Raw genomic sequence first — 22,490 nt, 5'->3', positions numbered from 1 at the left:
ATATTATTATTATTATTAATAATAATAATAATAACTACTACTACTATACTACTACTACTACTACTACTACTATAATAATAATAATAATAATAATAATAATAATAATAATAATAATAATAATAACATAACTATATTATGGGTATAAAGTAATGGTGTAGCCCTTTACCTTTCACAGAATTTAGAGAGTACAAAATATTGTGTTTTTTAATGAGTTTGACTTATTTTTTTAATTTTTATGAACCCAATGATATGAAAATGAATTGATGGAAATGTAATAACATACAGTAGTTATTTCCAAATACCTTTACACAGTGCATGGCGTTTTCTGTAGCTGTTTGGCTTGGCTGTGCAAGGAGTTTTTTTTTTTTTTTTTTAAAAGAGGTGGGGGGGGGGGGGGGGGGGGGGGGAGGGCGGGGTCCCCGGTTCAAATCCCAGCTCACTCACTGACTCACTGTGTGACCTTGAGGAAGTCACGTAACCTTCTTGTGCTCTGTCTTTAGGGTGAGACGTTGTTCCAAGTGACTCCTCAGCTTATGCATAGTTTACACAACCTATAGTCCCTGTGGCCTTGGACAAAGGCGTCTGCTAAATAAACAAATAAATAATAATGTTGGCAAGATGTAGTACTCACCGGCTACAGGACTGTAATCACTACTTATGGGAACTCCCACCACTTAAGTTATGCAATACCAGAATCAAACGTGCTGTAATAATTACTCCAGCAGCGGGTTCTGCCACACAATGCAGTTGGTCATCACTTCTACTTGTGTGGTGTAGTTGGGGACTTTGTAACGGGTTTGTTTTCATCATCCTGTGCCAGTTTTTGTGGCTATATATATATATATATATATATATATATATATATATATTATATAAGTCATTAAGTTTTGCATCAGTTGTTTCATATTACAACAAGAACAACATATGTCACTAGCTGCAAACAAAAAAAACAGTAAGAAAAAAACATAATATAAACACTGTATTTTTCATACTAATTTACCATATGTTATGATAAAGCGATGAGAAGGTTTTTGCACAGGATATATTAAATACAATTTTAAAAAAGTTACTGGTCTTCCCAAGTCTTTACATGTAATTTCAATGGAAATACCTTTCAGACACAATCGAAACTGCACACACAGTCCGATATGCTTCTTTTTATCTATGGTAAGCTTGTGTTTTGTTTGCTTCCTCCTAGAACAGGAAGTAAGTGTTCAACACCGAGCGAGTGACGTCAGAGCGGCCATTAGGCACAGCCGGAGAGGCAGGGACAGAGGAGGCTGTAGTCTTCGCGTTTCTCACTAATTTTTTATAATAATTCCTTCTCTTTGGGACTGACATTTGTAGGGCTATCGGATAGCACGGAGTCGGGGAGTTTGTGTAGCGTGTACTTTGTTCTGTGGGGGTATTTTTTTTTTCTTTTAAATTATCTGTTTAATAACAATCAGAAATGGACGAAAAGGCGTTCACGAAGGAAATAGATCAGTGGATCGAGCAACTGAATGAATGCAAGCAGCTAACAGAAAGCCAAGTCAAAACGCTTTGCGAAAAGGTAAAGAAACGCATTTAAACTAAGAAACGTGTTTTGAACGGGTTTCTGTGTGTAAAATAAATTGGTACTCGAAATTGAGTGGAGTTGCTGCCGGATCCTTTTTGAATTGCACTGCACACCGGCTTATAATATTATAAGATGGCGGAATGAATTGCCATGGGTAACGGTTTGTAATGTATGAATGATAAATCATTGTATCTGGTTTGAAATCTTTGGTTTGAAATCTTGCATTCACGAGTTTTCGCTTATGCATTCCCAGCATTCCGTTTTGCGTTCGTTGTGTTAATAGTTTGGACAGTATTGAGTGTCTACATCTGGGGCGATTATAAGGCTGCTTTTTAACATGCAATAATGCACTATCGCAATATATAAACGTTTGCACAGGGGCTGACGGTTAGCTAACTGCATAGGTAAAGCGGAGGTAAATCTTGAGTGACTTGTGCACTGTGTGCTCAGCTATTTCTGTTTTAACAATTGACTGCGCCCCCTTCTCTTTGCCATTGGCATTTTTCTTCACCAAGAATCCTAAAATGGCGCCTCTCCATTCACAACCAAAATTAAAAGCAAAGTACATTTTGGTTTATACTGCAGGGTTATTTTTTTATTATTTAAAAAGATGATCATGCAATTTTGTTTACTTTATATTTTAATTAGTTTTTCTATTTCCTCAGGAAACTACATTTCTTTGAATCGCATTATGTAAAACACTGGTACTTACGCATACTGTAAATTGAATACATTCCTGTTATGACTATGAGATTAATTGGCAAAACTTAAAGACTTAACAGCAAACTTTTTGTTTTTAAGCCAGTCGAGAAACAATATACTGTGTTTGTGAGAGGCAAGGGGCGTGCCCAGGTCATACCCTTATCTGTTTTCGATCTAAACACACTGCCTGTAAATAACCCTATAGACGTGTTTGAAAATGTCTGTTCTGTTTAAGAAAGTCAACCTTCCTTGCACTAACATTCATGGAACTACAGTCAATTAGTATTTGTCTGCATGTTGATTTTCATTTACCCTGTTTAGTTAAATCCTTCAAAAAGTGTATTTTAAAAGATTCAGTTGAATACATGGGCCATGCAGGATTGCTGACTTGCAAATCAGCTAAAAAGTAATTGAACTGTTTTCTGATGACTAATAGATTTGAGAGCATTTCAGACGAAATCATTTTCCCTTTGAGCACACACAGCATAATTGTAGGTCAGGGGACTACAATTAGTTTGCATTTTAGATTATCATATATATTATATATATATATATATATATATAAACACAATCATAAAATTTACTTGGTTCTCTTGGTTTCCCCACATATTAATAATTTAGAAAACGTCTTTCTTTATGGTCATGCCATAGTATTGATAACTAATTAACACATTATGTTTATGAAAATCAGTTGTGAGACGTTGCAAAAGGACTTTCTTTACTTGTTCCAAATTTTTTTTTTTTTTTTTAAATAAAGATTAATCACACACAGTAAACCTACTAGAGTAGAATCTAGTAATATACAAACCCTGTATAACTATAATTTATAGGCACACAGTGGAGCAGTTTATTGTACAGTGGTTCTACGGTCTTCCCAGAAAGGTAACCCTGGAAAGCGTGCAGTGACACAGAAGAGTTTTGTCTGCAGGGTTGTGGTTGTATTTTACATTATAGCTTTTGATACCTCATCTTGTGTTTAACAAGGCTGTCAGCTTTTCAGATGTCTTGTAATACTAACCTGCAAAAGGGCCTCCTCTCCCATTAGGTTTTGTCAGTACAGGTTAGGAGCATTGCATAAAACTTAAGGCAGGCGGACACACATTTACCTGTGGGTTTTTTTTAGCCATGTTGACAAAGATCTACAGTAACATGCAGGGGAATAGTTTACCCAACCAGGAAAAATGAAATGGTATTCTAAAGGCAAACTACATTACACTTTCTAAATTTCTTTGACACAAACCCCAACCAAAATGTTATTTTCTTTTATACAGTATAGTTTACTTGATCAACAGTTTGTGCTCGGTGTGCACACACCCTTGTTTGTTTCTTTTACAATCCCTAAAGCGGCGACGCATCTAACACGAGACTTAATTATAATACAGATTTGCAGAATTTTCTACCTGACTGAATGGAGGGTTATTCAGTTTCATTTGGTGTTGAATCCTGTAGGAAGGCTTTAGGTATTTACCCCTAAATAAAAATAATAAAAAGAAAATTAATTCTTTCCCTCCTGCCATTAGATCCTGTGTTGAGATACAATTAGCCGGGACATCAAACCGTTTTGGTCAATACTTTTAGAAATTGCTCAAACTATGCCGGTGCCCTTCACTTCCAACTGTATGACCTAATATTGTAGGTGACATTTAGATTTTCTGGGCGATCAACTTTATGTTTTTCCTCTGTCTCATTTGATTATGGTTATTCTTGAGTTATCAAAGGTTTCGTAACTATCTTAAACTCCTCTGACCTAATCAATCTGTCACGTTATAGATGTGCTATTAATTTCCAGATTATGGACCAGACTGTAATTCAACTATCTAACATTCACATTAGTGTTTTGCAGGAAATTAAATTACATCCCCACTATTCTAAGTGATGTGCACATTAGTCACCATTGATTCTTTATCTAATTGCTTTCTTGTTTGATTTTTAGGCTAAAGAAATCTTAACAAAAGAATCAAATGTCCAGGAGGTGCGATGTCCAGTCACAGTCTGTGGAGACGTCCACGGGCAGTTTCATGACCTTATGGAACTATTCAGAATCGGAGGCAAATCACCAGACACAAACTACCTTTTCATGGGCGACTATGTTGACAGAGGTTATTATTCTGTGGAAACAGTCACGCTGCTTGTAGCTCTTAAGGTACTCAATTATTTGTCATTATTATCTTGATCTTGCTTTGCTAAGGTTTAGAGGGTTTTTTCTTTTTACTTGCTCCAGGGTTCTGTAGTGCTTACTGGAGGTAACATACTAGTAAATACCTTTATTTAGCTTGATTGTAAGGAAACTGTTGTATACGAACATTGATTCAACAATGCTTCGCTACACTACAACAATGATAGGCAAAAATTGGGTAAGTAAAATCTTGTGGTACTTTTTCCTGAAGTAGCATTTTATTTTTCAGGTTCGATATCGTGAACGCATCACAATCCTTCGAGGGAATCATGAAAGCCGACAGATCACACAAGTATATGGTTTTTATGACGAGTGCTTAAGGAAATACGGTAACGCAAACGTTTGGAAATACTTCACAGACCTCTTCGATTATCTTCCTCTAACTGCCTTGGTAGACGGTCAGGTAAGAATTAATATATTTAATATTTTTTAGTCTGTTTTAAAAATCTGTTTTTAATTAGTATACTTTTTACCTGCAGTTTAAATGAACTTGACGAATTCTTAACTAATAGAAATCTGACTGGATAAGATAGTAAAAGTTTGGAGTTGATTCATTCAGTTTGTTTTTGTGGCTCATGTAGAGAAGACATATGAAGCATAATGAAACTGCTAGAAAGACGAGCGACAGGTGTTTTATTTTGTGACGTGGACACGGTTTTTATGCAGCATTATTTAGTAATAGTGGGTACTCGAGGATCAATGCGGTAGGCTGAGTGCCAATTTAAGGTCATTGATTGTTCATTGAATAATCTATCTGGTTTAGTGTTCCTGATGCAATGCTGACTTACATTTTTTTTTTTCTTTTTAAATGTAGATTTTCTGTCTCCATGGAGGGCTGTCACCGTCTATAGATACACTGGATCACATCCGAGCCCTTGATCGTTTACAGGAAGTTCCACATGAGGTACGTTCAGTTTAACTTCATTCTTCATCAATAAATGGAGTACTGTGTTCAGAAAAGCTGTGATTAGTAGGTATAATAAATGCTTCTGTCATCCTGTTAGGTTAACGTTAATCTTAAACCAAAAAAATATAATTTGATTTATTTTTCTTTTTTAGGGTCCAATGTGCGACTTACTCTGGTCAGATCCAGATGACCGTGGTGGTTGGGGAATCTCTCCGCGAGGTGCTGGTTACACCTTTGGTCAGGATATTTCTGAAACTTTTAATCATGCCAATGGCCTTACCTTGGTCTCACGAGCTCATCAACTGGTAATGGAGGTAAGGAAACATTGGTAATCTTTTTATAAAACTGTTGTAATCTTTTCTTTTTACTTGTGGAGCAAAGTGGGTTAGAGAGATGAATTTTAGTTACAAAATTGATTATCCATATTCCAGTTATCTTAAATTGTGCAAGTCATTTTTTAGTGCTTGTCTGCGTTGCTAACAGATGTACTGTTTTGCAGGGGTACAACTGGTGTCATGATCGCAATGTGGTAACCATTTTCAGTGCACCAAATTACTGTTATCGCTGTGGCAACCAGGCTGCAATAATGGAACTCGATGACACTCTTAAATACTCCTTGTAAGTACTGCAGCATATAATTACTACAGTGCCTAAAGTATTCTATGTACTCTGTTTAATCTTAAACTGCTAAAATATACGTCCTATAATCCGAAACTGCAATTATTTTTGGGTCATTTCACTGTGTTTGTCAGTAACAGCTGTACTATATGGAATCAAAGCCATCAAAATAAATTAAAAAAAAAAAAAAACTTTGTCCATGTCAGGGCTTTAGCATTATTTTAAATTATAGTTGTAGATTGCTGAATTCCTTGGAATGACCCCAGTATATGTATTTTTTCACAACCATGATCTAGTTATTAAATGCTTGTTGTTTTGGTAGTGTGCTTTGCTGCTTTTCATCCTTTGGATGAAGTGAATGCTTGTCCTGATCTAAAAGCTTAAGGGAAAGGGTTGTGAAGAGATCACACATTAGTAATCGCACATTAGCAACATTCCAGGGCATTATAAGGAAGTTCAGACTGCTTCTGTCTGTTCTGTACATTCTTAGTCTCCAGTGCCTTGAACCATTCAACCTTTCCCAAGAGTTAACTCATCTTTTTATTCCCCCTCTTTTCTGCTCTACAGCTTGCAGTTTGACCCTGCACCTCGCAGAGGAGAGCCCCATGTGACACGTCGCACTCCTGATTACTTCCTGTAAAACCGAATCTTCAAATCTGTACAGTATTGCCATAAGTTACATACGGTCTGCCTAAACGAGATGGGTGAAGAGCAACAGTAATTTCAAATTGTCCAGTTAACCAACCTTATTTAAACATTCAGAAACTCACTGTACAAGGACCAAAAGGTGTGCCATATTTGAAATACAAAAGCCTCAGTGTGAGAAGACCATGCTCATTTAAGACTGCACCAATTCCTCCGTGCATGATGTTCCGAGAACTTCGTTTTTATCGTCAGGTCAACAAACCAGCGTTTCTGGCCTATTACAGTTTGTAGTTACTTTTGTTTTGTCTAAGAGATTGAAAAAACAAAAAACAAAGTAATAATGATAACTTTCCATATAGCTATAGGTTTACTCAGCATGACTGTAGATACAAGATAGCAGTAAACAACCATTGGAGCTTAAAGAACATTTTAAAACCAATACAAACCAAGGCCTCCTTTACTTGTGTGAAATACTTAAATAGTTTTTTTAATTTTCAGGAAATTCTGTTCTTTTTAATCCTGATTTTTGTCTGCATTCTCCTTGTGTTTTTTTTTTTGTTAGCTTTTTTTTTTTCAATTGTTTGTTACAGGGTTCATACTTGATTAGAATAACTTTCCACTCAACCTGTCTTTTCTGAAATTCTGCTTCAGAGATGTCCTGCATTTCTTCCCATAATAAACTTGTGAACCAAGTGCTTAAACATGTCTGGTTTACTTGTATGGGAGAGAATGCTGAATGCCATTATTTAAATGGAAACACTAACACTTTTTGATGGGTTTATGTCTGTATTGAAGGCTCCAGGTGAATAATATTAAAGACAAGTTGTTCCTTCTGAAAATTTCATGTGCAGTTGTTTTTTTGTGGGGGTGGGGTCATGGTCATTCATGTATACTGATTCAATGCCAAATGCTGCTGTGTTGGATTATAAAAATGGTGTTCTAACGAAGACGCCACTTGGGTTAACATGCTTGTGCATATATAAAAAAGATGGAACTTCACCATCTGGTTCTTGTGTTGAGAGGATTTATTTTTACTATTACTGAAAGATGTCCCATTCGGAGCACTATTTGATTTCAGGCTGCAAAGCTCAGTAGACAAGGACTGGTGAGGAGTACAGCTATTTATAACATATATTCCGACTAAATGGCATTTCCAAGTCCTGCAATCAAGTTTTGAAGGAATCGAGTAATTTACAAACTAGCACGGATTAAATAAATATCCCACCTTTTATTTTTTTTTTTTTGTGTGTGTCAGTGATGCTGAAACCTGTCAATCACAAGGAAGCGGCTAGACTTATCCAACACTTCAGATCAATTTTTTTTTTTTTTGGTAGAATGCATTTATGTATTTCTAAAACATTTGCAATGCTAAACATCTCGTTAATCGCCATGCTTTTTTGAAGTTAGGGATATTTTGTACCACCGTTACAGTGAACTGTATACAAGTACTGAACAATAATGTAAAATATTTAAGTTTACAAAGGCTACTGTCTAAGCATAAATTGTGACCACACCCTGGATGAGCTCTGACTTCTGGCAAAGAAGGTGTGATGCAAACCTACACTTACTTCAGGAATGAAAGGTCAATGGTTAATTCTGTACCAGCTACAGCTGGGGTGAACATTTGAACCTGACAGGGATCTGTTAGCTGTATCATAAGAATGTTTTAACATGTAATTAAAGCAGCACTTCATTTTATTTTGTTTGCTGTTTAGGTTTAAAAATAAAGCCTACTTTCACATGTGCAATACAGTGAAACCTGGACTACCAAAGCGAATAAACGATTATGGTTGCTTTAGATAAGTGGGTGCTTTCTGGGGTTTAGTGGCTGGTAAGATGATGTAACCATACATATTTTACTACTTTTGAATCAATAATTTGAAAAAAAAAAAAAAAAAAAAAAAAAAAAAAAAAAAAAAATTGGTCTTGCACACTTTTTCAAATTACTTTTTTTATTGAACGACAAACGGACAGTAAGGCGGCTTGACATCATCATATCTATCTATCTATAAATAAATAGATAGATATACACAATAACAGTTGCATTGTTAAGTACAGGTTTAACAAAACAGTGCCACACGAGTTATTACAGAGGCAATTACATAATTAAGCGCATAAAAAGTAAATACATAAAAGTTCTCAATAAAGAGAGAGAAGGTCTGCCATCTAGTGGTCTATATTTCACTACTCGCGAGCTCGAGCCTCCACTAGTCAGGACTGAGCTCTTTTTTTTTTAACCACCTACCAGCTCCGAATTTCTAGCTTTAGATTTTAATTGGTTAAGTATTGTTTTGGGTTAGTTTGCTTAAAATGTCTGAAGTATAAGAGTACTTCACTCATATTCGCTTATCTTGACCATTACTTCTACCAATAATGGACAGTCCATCATACAGCACAATTTATGGACCGACAATCTGACAGTATATTGCTGCTGATTATATATTTAACAGGGAACATGAAGGCAGTTTTCTGGGCCGATTCTAAAACCCCACATCCCTGCTGATATCAGCTCGAACCAATAAAGTAAATGGCGATGCTGGATGCACCATTAAAATCTTTGCATATCAGCAGCCCACATCTTCCCCCACCACGTCCCCTTGCAATGTGCGACGCACTCAACTCTGCCTGTGCAAAACACCGAGGCGCAATATAACAGGTAAACATGGACTTTCAAGTTTAAATGTGAAATTGCTACACATAAAATAGAAAAATAACGTCAATATATGTATTTCCTTAAAAAAAAAAATGCTAAACGGAAAACTGACGGCAAAAAAGTAGAAAAAAATAAAACAGGCGCTGCAAGTGGCGCCTTATCGTGGCGTCGCCGCGGTGCAGTTACAAAAAGCAACGGGATATTTGCAGTGTGTGTTGGGGCGCACGTCGTATTTGCGAACTAATTGGGGTTTTTTCGCCGTAAGTATAACTTTAAAAACTGTTTTTGAAATATATAAACTGGTCAAATTGATTGCCATTTGGACTTATGTTATGTGTAATCGACATAGTCTGCCTTCTTTGTTTAAAAACAAAATGTTTAGATTTCTCGAGTGTGGTTGCTAGGAGAGGCCTTCCATCTGACTGAGTGTTTTGTTTATATATATATATATATATATATATATATATATATATATATATATATATATATATATATATATATCGATATTCATATATTATAATATATAAGTAAATTTAGCCACCTATACAAGTAAACAAAAACGTTAAATGGGGTATTAAATGCATAGAAGTGTTTGCAATGCGTGACCTGCAGGCCTTACCCCGTCAGATGAGTGGATATTTTTAAGAGCGATGACAGCAGGAAAAAGAAAGTCGCCACCATGTTTACAGTATTACTAGCTTGTTCAGAAATGCAATTAAGCGTGTTATATATTAATAGAATAGTAATACATCATTAGAGAATCAATTTACATTTAAACAAAACCAAAAAAATGATATTAAGCTCATTCATATTTAGCGTTTTCTTTATCTGTAGTCATTAACTCTTACGTCCCTGCCTGTCACAATTGTTTATCTCGGTGTGTGATATATATATTATATATATATATATATATATTATATATATATATTATATATATATTATATATTATATATATATATATATATATACACACACACACACACACACACACACACACACACACACACAACCAACAACACCATCTTCAAAATCAGTGCTGGGTGACGGGCCTACCCGGAGGATTCCCCAGGATTCTGTCACAAAAGCCTGTCTGCTTCGTCCCTCATCCTAATGTCATTTTGTCATCTTCCCGGAGGTCGTATTCTTGGTCGCTATGTATCTCTTGGGACCCAGATACGTGACAAGTTGTGTTTGCAGGGTTTAAGCATTGTAGAAGAATCCATAGTTGTTGAACATGGAATGATCTGATTTTACAAGATTCTGGTTTGGACGTTTGACCTAATATTTCAGTGGATTAAGATTTCTGGGTCCGATAACCTTCCCTTAAACATGGGAAACTTGGAGTTAGTTTTCTCTATGTTTTTTGTTTCAGATCAGATGCTTAGCTGTGTAGAATCACCCCCTATATTCAACATTTTAACAAATGTAGTGTATTACATATAACTTACTACTGTAGCCTACATAGGTTATTTTACACAATTTCCAGTCAGTTATGTCATTGCTTTAATATTCTTTTCACTGTTTCTTAAATTGAGACAGTTTAAGATATGTGGGGCTTTAATTTTGGTAAAAAATAAATAAATAAAAAAAAAATCATATTTTTGGGGCTTGGTATGTTGTGGGGTGGTGTTTTTTTTATTTATTTATTTATTTTTTACCTGGAGTGGTTGAAGATGGAAACTACCAGAATCACTGTCAATATGGGTTGTGGATTGTTGTGAAAATAGTGAGATTAAAACATTTTTATACCATTTCATTCCAGATGCCTACCATTAAGCTACAGAGTTCTGATGGAGAGATTTTTGAAGTTGATGTTGAAATTGCAAAACAGTCTGTAACAATTAAGACTATGTTGGAAGGTAATATGTTTTAATTTTACATTTAGTGACTATGGAATGTAAGGTTTTAACAATTTAGCAGAATTTTATAACCTGTATAACATAACCTGCAGTTCACATTACATTTCTTTCATCTTTTTGTAATATCTAAATGACACCCAGTAGTTTATTTTCAATTATAGCAGCATGGTTAAAATGGAAGATCAGAAACTGAAATGGTGTTTTCACAAACACAGTTCTAAATCAGTTGTCAAGGAATTTGGATTTAAAATATTATTTTAATTGCATTAACTTTTCAGTGCTACAGTTCTTCCAGTGCTCGGGGAAAGTACAGAATACTGACATTCTGCAACAGCAGGGAAAGCTCTCTTTTTTTAAATACACTTCTTAACTTATGTTTCATACGTCCAGATTTAGGAATGGATGATGAAGGTGATGATGATCCTGTTCCTCTTCCCAATGTTAATGCAGCTATTCTTAAAAAGGTAAAGTTGCTTGCTAAAAACTGAAGCCCTTTATAGCTTTTTTTTCCTGCAAAAAAAAAAAAAAATTGATTCCTCTCATATGGATGGCATTAACCATTTAAATTATGTGTACTTTGTGTTTCCCAATGCAATTAGTTTGTAAAATACAACAAATTAGGGACATTCTCCATCAGTGAGTTGTAATTAGTAATCTTCATGTTAAGTCAACCTTTTGTACCATTTGTTCTGTAGCTTTTCTGTAACTTGTGAAGTGTAAAACACTGCAAATCTTAGAATACATTTGGAAGAGCTGTGCAGCGTGGACCCTACTCCCTTAATCCTTCAGTTTTCAAATGGTCTGCATTTTGTAATGTTCTAGGTAATCCAGTGGTGCACTCATCACAAGGATGACCCCCCTCTTCCTGAGGATGATGAGAACAAAGAGAAGAGAACAGATGACATCCCTGTCTGGGATCAGGAGTTCCTCAAAGTAGACCAGGGGACTCTTTTTGAACTCATTCTGGTAGTTAACTCTTTACTTCAACTTTCACAATAGTACCAAACTTAAATGCTCAAGAAAATGAGAACCAACTTGGCTCTGACTTCAAGTTGTTTATCATGAGGGCCTTATGGGTTGGCCCAGTTGTCTACTTGTTGTGCAATAGTTACTCTATCCTACTTCGTCATGTGTTTCTTGCTGCACAAAATTCCTAGGTATAATGTTACCATACCGGGTCAACTCAGTTAGAATTGACCTTTTGTGACCTGTTTGTTGATCACTCAGCAAATGAAAGGGGTCTGTAAAATTAATTTATACTGTATCTAAAAACTTGTGTCATAGAATTGCTTGTGACATGTCACTTTACTGGCTGTATTTACCAACTGAAGAGTAAGACCACAGGTGTTTTAAGATCCCTCAAGCTACTGACAGGAAATGTGCAGTTAGCTTATTCCTTAGAGTAGGTGTTACCCCCCTCCTCAGACTGTGTACTTACACGGTCAGTGTTCTGAGGACAAAAAGGGGCACATGTCTGTATGTGTATTTGTCACACTTTTGTTTTGTGCTCTACTTTTTATGACATTGATGCTTCATTTTGTATTTACAGATTTGTAAGAGTAATAACTCTGGTGCTAAATAAATGCAGAATAAAGTTCCTGTAACAAGACTGGGTGTAACAAAGACAAGAAGCCTGACCACATTCCTGCAAACATTACTACTACACTTGTTCTCCCAGGGATCAGCCCTTAAGTCTTATGCTTAGCTGTGCACATGTCTTATTTTCAGATTTTATTTATTTTTGTTTCATTTACACAGGCTGCAAACTATCTGGACATCAAGGGCCTTCTAGATGTCACTTGTAAGACGGTTGCGAATATGATCAAAGGCAAAACTCCAGAAGAGATTCGGAAGACTTTCAATATAAAAAATGACTTTACCGAGGAAGAGGAAGCACAGGTAAGGAAGACTTGCTTATGTGTCATACACTGCTTATTAAAGTAGAAACGTAATCCAAAGTGCTTTGGGGGCCTGCTATATTGATATAGGGATACTTCTGCAATTTAGATAAGCGGGATAAAGAGAGAAGATATACCATTACTGTTGCACGAGCTGGGGAGCAAGGGCAATGCACTGTAATTTGCAAAACAGTAAGAATCAATGCAAGGATAGGTTCTGAAGTGAGATCCATTTAAAGAAAAATAAACAAATCACACAGCAGAATTGAACATATAAAGTTAGTGTAAAGGATCATCTGCTGTAATTGCATGGTGAACAGCTGGACTTCCAAGCCTTAATTTTACATTTTTATTTTAGGTACGCAAGGAGAACCAGTGGTGTGAAGAAAAATGAGTTTCTACCTGCTAACACTGACACGCTGTATGGATCGTTCCAAGTACTGGTTGCACTGCGCTGTTCATAATTATTGCAGTCAAAATATAGAGCCGCACGGCATGAATTCCCATTGCTTGTTTGGTGCAAATAATTTAAATGCTTATTATTCACCCCCTCATTGTTTCCTTTTTGTTTTTACAAATGTCTGGGTTTGTTTACTTTTTTCTTTATTATGGAAAATGAAGAATATGAACCTTTTGAAGGCCTTTTTTAAACATGAGGTTCATGTTTAGCATTTTACAGAAAACATCATTTTTTGTTTGTGTGTTTACCACAGCTTTTAGATAGCTAAACATTGTAAATAAAACCACTTGCAAATGCATCTGTATGCTGTCCAGTTTCTGACAATTACAATATAATAAAATAAAAACAAAACTACTACTTTTTTCTTCTTTGTGTTTTGTTCTTATTCCACATCTCCAGCTGAAAGTTGTCCCTGTAGCATAAAATACTTTAGTCCCTGTGCCTACAACGTGAAATTAAAACCCTTCTCTGATTTAACATTCTTGTGGGCCCTTGTACTCAACAGTGGCCAATATGGATTTGTAAAATAGAATGTTTTGAATTTATTGAATAATGTCTACCAAAACCTGTACACATTTCTGATGTTTCTGTATTTTGCAGAAATACCTCTTAATTTTATGTTGGGGGGTGACCTACGGTATACAAATATTATTTCAGCTTGTTTTGGGCTTGCTAACAACAATAATTCATTGACAAAAGGGGTGGAGAACCATGACCTCTTTGTACCACTCTAGCTTAAATGACCCAATAAATACATGCTTTTTAATTATTTGTATAGAAGATATGAAATTGAGATCCGGCTTAAGTTTTATTATTGGTTAAAATACATTTTTAAATATCCATGATATTTCTTGGTGAACAAATAAAACAAACTCCAAGGTAAAATCAAACAAATTTAATATTTGTATCCATGTTCTGATCACTGTATCAATGCTACATGCATGAAGTGGTTTACATTTTCAGGCTTGATATTTCTGAGTTGTACATTCATGAATGTAATGATTAATGGCACAACACCTTTCTCAATCAGAACCAAGACAAAAAAAAAAAGATTTATGTTTTTATGCGTTTGCGCATATATATCTATATATATATATATATATATATATATATATATATATATATATATATAATGGTAACTATTAGTGAAACCAGCTACTTGAGACATTATCAGGTGTCTAACGATGTGGGGGGGAAGAGTTTTTGGTATGTACTGTAAGGCTTTTTTTTCAGGCTACTCCAACGCCTGCAGTAATATTTTCACTGTAAAAAGTAAATTCTAATATCACAGCACCATCAACTGGAGTGGAGTAGAACAGCTCACGGGACTGAACACAATAAGCCTGATGTACTCAGAAGTGAAATTCATTATCAAAACTGAGTACAATATATGTTAACTGACAGAATAAAGCTATATTTTTCTTTTTGGTAGACTGAGGCAGAACTCACAGTTGAGCGAGAAGTTATCCATTTTCTGTCACTTATAAAAGCATTTTTTCTTGCAGATGTGAATAATTTACCTGTTCTGTTTTTCTTGGCAGCAACACTTTATTTACAGTCACGTCTAAGATTCTGTTTTGTCTTACCGACAATTACATCTTGAACACAACTTTAAATAAGCTGTGAATTCTACAAGACTAAAACATTAAAAGCAAAGCAAACATTTTTGTATTTTTTTTTTTTTTTTTTTTTTACAAAAAAAAAACAATTACATATAAAAGTGTTAAACATTTAAAGCATCAATAGGGTCAAATTTTGACCGAGGTCCACATAAGATATACAGTACCCATTTGGTTATTCTTTGAGAGATCTTTTGATCTTTTTTACAAGCTTCAGTTTTACTGAAGCACTGCTGAAAATTGTATCTAATAATGGATGTCACTTTGGAGATCATTTTTATCCACAACCACAAAACGCCAGCAAATGTAGTGCACAATTTCACACCATAAACTGAGTAACAATTACCATGTTTCTAACTAATAACTGAAAGTAAGACTGCAGAAAACACACACTAGTTTGACTTCTGTCTACAGTACTTTTCTGACCTTAGAGCATTTTTTATATAAACTATACTTTCAGGCTAGGACTGCAGAGTGATATTGATATTACTTTTAGCTCCTGAATAATCCACTTGGGCTTCCCTGATTTTTTTAAATTTTCAGAAATATGTTAAATTTATAGAGCTGCTTTCCTTTACCTTTGCGCATTTCATAAGCTCTTCAACCCTCCTTGAGTCATGTAAGTGCCTTTGCACCAAAAACAAAAAAAAATCAATTGACTTGGTTACATTAACAAATCAATTTTGTAATACTGCAAAATGCAGTACAATGTGCTTTAAAATTGATATTACCAAAATCAGCAGTGACCCAATATCTTCTACATAAAATCCTTACCCTACTTCATAGAATTTCAGAAATGTGGCAGAGTACAAACTGTACAATTTCGTACTTTGTTAAAAAAAAAAAAAAAAAAAAAAAAAAAAAAAAAACACCCGTCTGATATGTTTGAAAAAAGAATCTTTGGAAATCGCAACTGAATCCAGTTGAGGTTGGATTTGCCAATTTCTTCAGAAGGAACCTGCATGTTTCTAACTGACATGCATATGTTAACAGGCAGGCCCCTTTTAAATTACACTAAACATTTTAGAAACGAATAGCAGTTTTTAACAGGATTGCACAAGTAGTAGACAAAAACATAGCTACTGCAATTCATGCAACATGCCAGTATGAAATTACGTTGTTCTCAGCTGTCTTCCAGAGTGGCAGATTGTAGATTTATTCCAAAATGTGGTGTGTTTTATCATTTTAACAAGTAATACACAGTGACATCAAACTTACAGCTCCAGAAATGGTTAGAGCAAGCATCATTTCCTTGGCATCAAGGGCAAAACAAAGTTAAAGAAAGCAGAATACACTTTGAGCAGTTGCTGGTTTTCTTGTTCCTCCTGTCACAGTAAAATGCTGGTGAAAGGTATTTTCAATACCCTGCAAGTCTCATTGTTTTTTTTTTTTTAATGCATCAGTTTTTATATTCTCGTATGCAACACTATGTTTGTGTGATAGTGGCACTGTACACTGATGATGACGATGAAGGCTGGCGCGTCGTTGGCAGGCGATGTCGCGTGTCCAGTGAACTAGGTACTGACAGTCCAGTGGGCTTGGTGTTAGCTGAAAGGTCGAAGGGGATCTGTTCTCTTAGGAATGAGTCTGAGGTGCCAGCAAGGTCTTCTGGAGTTTGATGTAGATGAGGGTGGGCTTCAGTGGGAGAGAGGGGAGAGTCTATAGCACTTCCATCGGAAGAATCGGGGCTGGTGCACCCTCCTCTTTGAAGGTAGCGAATGCACTTCTTTTTCCTCCTAGGAACAGTCAAGAGAGTTATCTGTAAATAAAGGGTGGATTCACAGTGTCACCAATGTGGAGTGATTTAGCATTCGCCATTGAAGAACAAGGGGAGTGGGCTTTCTCGGCTGAAATAGTTCGATAGTTTCCTCTCGTGATTCATTTAAAAAAGGGTTGTATGTGCTGCGATAACTTGTAGGTATGCTGTGTGTTTTTTTATGTTTTCCCAACTGAATGTCTAAATCATTAGACCTTATTAAAAACATGTTCATGCTGTATACGAAACACCTGCCCCAACAGTTTTAAAAAGAACTGCCTATTCCAATTCAGCATCAAGTTTAACATGAACGCATGGCATTGGAAACACAGATTATAGGTACTAACCACAAGGACATTTGGTTGGGCTCCATATTACTAATATGTTATTTCAATTTCAACAAGCTTACACTAGAGGGCAGTCCAGAAACTTGTTTTACCAACAGACACAGTAACCACTACTCTTTTGGAAATCTTCCAAACAATAAAAAAAAGCAGAACTATGACACGGTTAGACTAGGCAGACAATATCAGTAAGTTCCGATTTTAATCACCACCATTCGAGGTAAAGTCCAGAAAGACCTGGGAAAGTTGTTTGATAAGGGGAGCTGACATGTAGCGAAGCATTTTATTTTCATCATACTTAAAAGGTCATATTTAACCATCAAAAGTTTACGGTGGTATGTAGAGGCTCGACCGCATTGATTGAAAAGTGAATGGAGATTTGCATAACAAATGTCAAAGTGCAGAAAGCAGGCTTTTTTTTGTGAGTTTATTATCTTTTAAAAACACACCTAGGAAGATCAGAATCATACAAATTTATAAGAAAGAGACATCTAAAGCAAAATGTTTCAGCCATAATGCAATACGAGAGGATGCAGGTGAAGCTGGGTTTTTATCAACATGCTCATAAGAGAAAAAGACAAAAATGGCACACAGGATTTCAACCAGGCACAATACACAAGGTGGTTAGAATGACAAAGGAATGCTTTCAAGTACATCCCTCATAACATTACTGCCATTAGCAACCAAAACAGATATAAAATAAATAAATAAAGAGGCACAACCATTTGTAGGCTCATCCATCATTTTCATTTTTATATAGCACCTTTCATAGAGGACCACCATCACAAAGCGCTTTGCAAGATACAAGACAAGGGTGTATGAACTATGCATCAGCTGCAGAGTCACTTACAAGAATGTCTCACCCAAAAGACAGAACACAAGGAGGTTAAGTGACTTGCTTAGGGTCACATACTGAGTCAGTGGCTGTGCTGGGATTTGAATTGGGGACCTCCTGGTTATAAGCCTGTTTCTTTAACCACTGGACCACACTGGCTTCACTGGGAAATACAGTGCTCCCATCTAGAGACTTAAAGGTAATGTCAATCAGAAAATGTAATGGTTTGAGATGGGCAGGGTTAAAAGTAGTACAGTGCAGTAAATGGCAGGAGTCCAGTTTTCTGGTCGAGTGCATTGTGGTAGTTTACAGTGGGGGCATAGACCAAATCTTTGTACATTTCTAAGTACCATACTGGCAACTTTCAAGTCAATGCTGCGTCTCTCCATATCAAAGTTAGTGGTCCTTTTCCCCCCCCTTTTATTTATTTATTTTTTTTACAATGATTTCGATGTCCCCTGTGTTTGAGGCCAAATGATTGCAAACCCTTTTTGAAAATGCACTTTAATTGTTGGTTGTTTTTAAACGTTTTGAAGAAGGGTGGCAGAGTATGTTCTAGGCAGTACTGACAACAGCAGGAAATACAGATTCTCTCTGTAAAAACAACAGCTGAATTACTAGGCAAAAGCGACATTGCGTTGAAAGATCAACAACTCTGGGTGCGATGAGTAACCACAATGCAAATTTGCATTTGCTTTAGTTTTTTGAAGTCAGTATCCAGCTTAGTTTTGAAGGTAATGTCTAAAATACAGTTTCCAGTTGTTTCCAGTTCTTTTGCACTGTCCTTTCAGGCAGTATCCAGCCTACAGCTATGCCACAATGTGTTGTATCATCACCCTACAGAATGAACTCATTTTATTTCATAAAGTCGAATGAAACCTGCTGAATAATGTTACGTTAACACAGTGAATTACATACTGCTTTGTGGTTTTCCATATGCTTAACAGAAAAAAAATGAGTGTAGTTTCTATGATTACATGTATGTTAAATAAAAGATCTAAATTATATTCATTTATTTTTAATTTTTTAATGGTCTCAATCTTAAAATGATAGGTAATGCAAAACGTTTGGCCACAGCTGTAGTTCTGTAATGTTAGTGACAGAGTCATGCAGAGCAGAGCAGAGCAAAGAGAGAGCATTGCCAGCAGCACCAGCAGCAGCAGCAGCAGCACACACTGAGAGGTTGTGATACCGACCTGCAGGGGCCACACCAGTCTGTTTGTTGATTGAGGCCGAAGCGAGCTCGGCATTTCTTAGGAGAGCCAGGGTCTGAGCACAAGACAGCATGCGCAGTGGACAGCGGGGTTCAGACAGAAGGAGCAGGAGCAGCAGGAGGAGGGACAGAACAGGGGAAAAACAGAAAGCAGATTCAAAAATAAAATGTTAGCGTCTTGTTATTGAAGCGTTGAAAACACAGCTGCTTTATTCAGAGGAGAAGGAGACAATTATGTGGAAGGTGCACCTCCGTTTTCAAGGGTTAAAGGAAATTACCAATAACAGTCTCATGTTGTTCTGTTAGGTCACTTACTAACCCAACCAAACACAGCTACTTCTAGAGCAAAGTTGCGCCTCTCACTTTGTTGGTGTATGACTGTGATTGCAATGCTACACTATGGGTGTATAAAGTAACTTTCAGAGTGCTCTGAGTGGAGCTGAGCATGCCGTTAAGTGGGTTCTTTCACTGAGCTGCTCTGAGCTTGGTGCTCTGAACTTTGTTAAGTGGGTTCTTTCACTGAATCTGCTCTTATTTGAAGACAAACATGTAAGCAAGTTCTAACTGTTGCTCATGTTTAATGAGCTCAATGTTTAATAGCTAGATTACGCTATATCTTATAGTGTGTAAACCACCCACTTCAGCAAAGTGATTGCACATAGTTGCAGCTTTTGTATGATTTCAGATTCCTGGTTTTATAAAATATAAGTTTAAAATGGATAGATTTTAAAATACAATAACATTATATAATTATATAGCTGGCAGTAATAATTACGATCAAATGCAGTTGCAATCATATAATAACACAACATAATCATTAATATTAACATGCTTAGCTCCAAGATCATTTTTTGGTCTGCCAATCAAAAAAAAAAGTACTGCCAGATTAACATATTCTTTGCCGTGCACCTTCACCTTCAATTAATTTGAGTTACGTTTTGAGTTACGTTACATTTTGGATGGAAGCCCCCAGTGTCGTTTATGGAATTGCTTTACCTAAGTTGGAGTCTGGCTGTTTCTCTCTTTTTCGTCTTTTCTTCTTGCCCTAAAATAAGAGAAAATAAAAAAACAAGCACATGAGATGAACATGCAGATGACCTGCTTACCTCAAAGTACTGGGATTCTTTGTCAATCGCACAGTGCAACCTTATTATCAGGTAGATCTTCACAGTGTAAAAACTGATATATGCTTATTGCCATAATGCTAGTTCAGCTGCACTTGCATTCTAGTTATAAGGCAGAGCACAAGTACAGCAGTCTCTTAGCTATGGACCCTCGCTAGAGTTAGAAAGAGGTTGCACTGTATTGCATTCAGTGGCTGTCAAGCTGGTTTCCTGAGGACCATTAGATCTGCTCTTATTTGTTCATCACAGTAAGCTGTTAAAAAGTTCACAGATGATGAATGGTGACCGTCCATTTTAGATGATTTAAACTCCTGAGGCTACACTGAACTCTTCAGTTGACATGTGTCAATTAGACTTGCCAAAAAAAATAAAAAATACAAAAATAATATATATATATATATATATATATATATATATATATATATATATATATATATATATATATATATATATATATATACATGTTTCATTAGGTTAATTGGACTTGCCAAAAAATGTTTTAGGTACATTTAACTGATACATTATACACACAAACACAGACACACACACACACCAACAGTGAAAGAACAGAGAACTCAAGAGGCATTGAGGCTAAACCTCTGATCACCATAGCAGAAGACAGATTGAAATAAGCATGTCATACATCCATGTTTTATAAGGACTAAAATAGAAGGGACACATTAACGAGGAGACATTAAAACTGCACAGAAGCACGGAGGGTCTGGAAAGTTTCTAAACAAAAGGATGCACTGGATCCTTGTATATATACAGGATACAATGTACAGATCAAATGTGAAGAATCAGGATAAGCCATAGGCATAAAAAACAGGTACTGGAGACAATCTCAAAATACGGTATACGGTTAAAGGCAGAATAGAAGTGAGCCATCCTGACAGAGCAGGTAAAAGGCCACTGTGCTATATATGTCGAAGTAGTCAAATCGGGACTAGAGAAAGGATTAGCAGCAGTTTTAGGTTTCACCTCCAACTTTTTAAATGAGTCTTTGTGGCTTGAGTGAAGGTGGAAAGCTCCAAACCGCAGCAAGCGCATACACATCGTAGGAGGAACTGTACTTCCTGTCTGATAGCGGATCATGTGACTGGGATAGGTGACCTAGATTTCCGAGCAGCCATTAAAGAACATGATATATTTAAACTAATAACAAAAGAGAGTACATTTTTATATTTCTAATATAAATGGGGACAGATATTTGAAAAGGGTATTTATTTGTTTGTGGCTTGTTTGGAGCCTGCCAAAAATCTGTAGGTGCCAGTTTATGTGTAGAAACTAAAAATACACGATCTGTGATCACACACTTGACTGTTCAAACTCCAAACACAATGAGATCTAACGCCCAGCTTGTTTACACATTCTCGTCAGTAAATCAGAGGGAGGATTACAAACAGATTTGCATGAAGAGAAAGTCAGCAGATTGGACTTGATAAAAACTATTTTATTGTCTACATGACAACTTATCTGCCGTTTCATGCACATTTTAATTAGCTTGATATATATATATAATTTATTTTTTTAAGTAATGCCCTTATTAGTTGTTAATAGTTGTTTTTGTAAACATCTTTTGTTTTCTATTTTTTTATTAATTGATCAATTATAGTAACTAGAAGTCAATATAAAACACCATATTAAAAGAAGGTGAAGTTGCATTCATAAAATATAATGCTTTTAAGTAACACAGAAGTAAATTTGTGTTCTTTTTAATTCCAGCATTTGGGTCAATGAATCACAAGCATTTTTAAAAACATTTTCCAGCCCTCCCCAATAAATACATTGAAATCCATGCATCAAATTTTAATCTAGGGTAAGTGTAAGCTTGACGGGTATACCTTCTAACCAGACTGAACGAATCACCGAAAGTTGCAAAATAAATAAATAAATAAAAGACAGCACAATCACAACGCAAAGCCATCTCCATAGTGCTGTACTATCATACAACTGCAAAAAGCATATGAAAGCACTGACACTTGTTGTGCATTAAAGTGCATATAAAGTAAGTGTAATTTAGTGGATACAGGTCATCAAATTGTTTTTTAAGAAAGGATGATGTTGTGTAGGAGTGCACTGTAATGACTAACGGGAAAAGTCCTTGTGCTCTTTCCTCTGAG

General features: G+C 35.9%; 3 protein-coding genes across 18 annotated transcripts in view; 2 read left to right on the top strand and 1 right to left on the bottom strand.

Moving 5' to 3' along the window:
• The first annotated feature begins 1,229 nt into the window (after window positions 1-1,229).
• Window positions 1,230-7,445, top strand: LOC121297320 (serine/threonine-protein phosphatase 2A catalytic subunit alpha isoform). The gene is made up of 7 exons (XM_041223573.1): window positions 1,230-1,552; window positions 4,194-4,403; window positions 4,666-4,839; window positions 5,251-5,340; window positions 5,496-5,657; window positions 5,843-5,961; window positions 6,529-7,445. Exons 1-7 carry the CDS (start codon window positions 1,451-1,453, stop codon window positions 6,599-6,601), a joined length of 930 nt encoding a protein of 309 aa, XP_041079507.1. The 5' UTR covers window positions 1,230-1,450; the 3' UTR covers window positions 6,602-7,445.
• A 1,969-nt stretch (window positions 7,446-9,414) lies between these two features.
• LOC121297582 (S-phase kinase-associated protein 1) lies at window positions 9,415-13,830 on the top strand. The gene is made up of 6 exons (XM_041223977.1): window positions 9,415-9,519; window positions 11,022-11,118; window positions 11,509-11,582; window positions 11,941-12,084; window positions 12,877-13,017; window positions 13,375-13,830. Exons 2-6 carry the CDS (start codon window positions 11,022-11,024, stop codon window positions 13,408-13,410), a joined length of 492 nt encoding a protein of 163 aa, XP_041079911.1. The 5' UTR covers window positions 9,415-9,519; the 3' UTR covers window positions 13,411-13,830.
• Window positions 13,831-15,173: 1,343 nt separating this feature from the next.
• The window catches only part of LOC121297274 (transcription factor 7-like 2), a 50,210-nt gene continuing 42,893 nt past the window's right edge, over window positions 15,174-22,490 (bottom strand). For 8 of the 16 annotated variants that reach the window (XM_041223489.1, XM_041223486.1, XM_041223488.1 and 5 more), the window contains 3 exons: window positions 20,240-20,288; window positions 19,227-19,299; window positions 15,174-16,831 (listed from right to left, as the gene is read on the bottom strand). In XM_041223489.1, the coding sequence (XP_041079423.1) occupies window positions 16,522-16,831; window positions 19,227-19,299; window positions 20,240-20,288 (432 nt within the window). In that variant the 3' untranslated portion in view covers window positions 15,174-16,521. Of the gene's footprint in view, window positions 16,855-19,226; window positions 19,300-20,239; window positions 20,289-22,490 lie in introns of all 16 variants that reach the window. The other 8 variants (XM_041223495.1, XM_041223497.1, XM_041223502.1 and 5 more) reach the window with 3 other exon arrangements.

Source organism: Polyodon spathula, chromosome 22, assembly GCF_017654505.1.
Source record: "Polyodon spathula isolate WHYD16114869_AA chromosome 22, ASM1765450v1, whole genome shotgun sequence".
NCBI lineage: Eukaryota > Metazoa > Chordata > Actinopteri > Acipenseriformes > Polyodontidae > Polyodon > Polyodon spathula.
The sequence above is the reverse complement of the archived record's forward strand: the minus strand, read 5'-3'. Positions and strand labels throughout refer to the sequence as shown.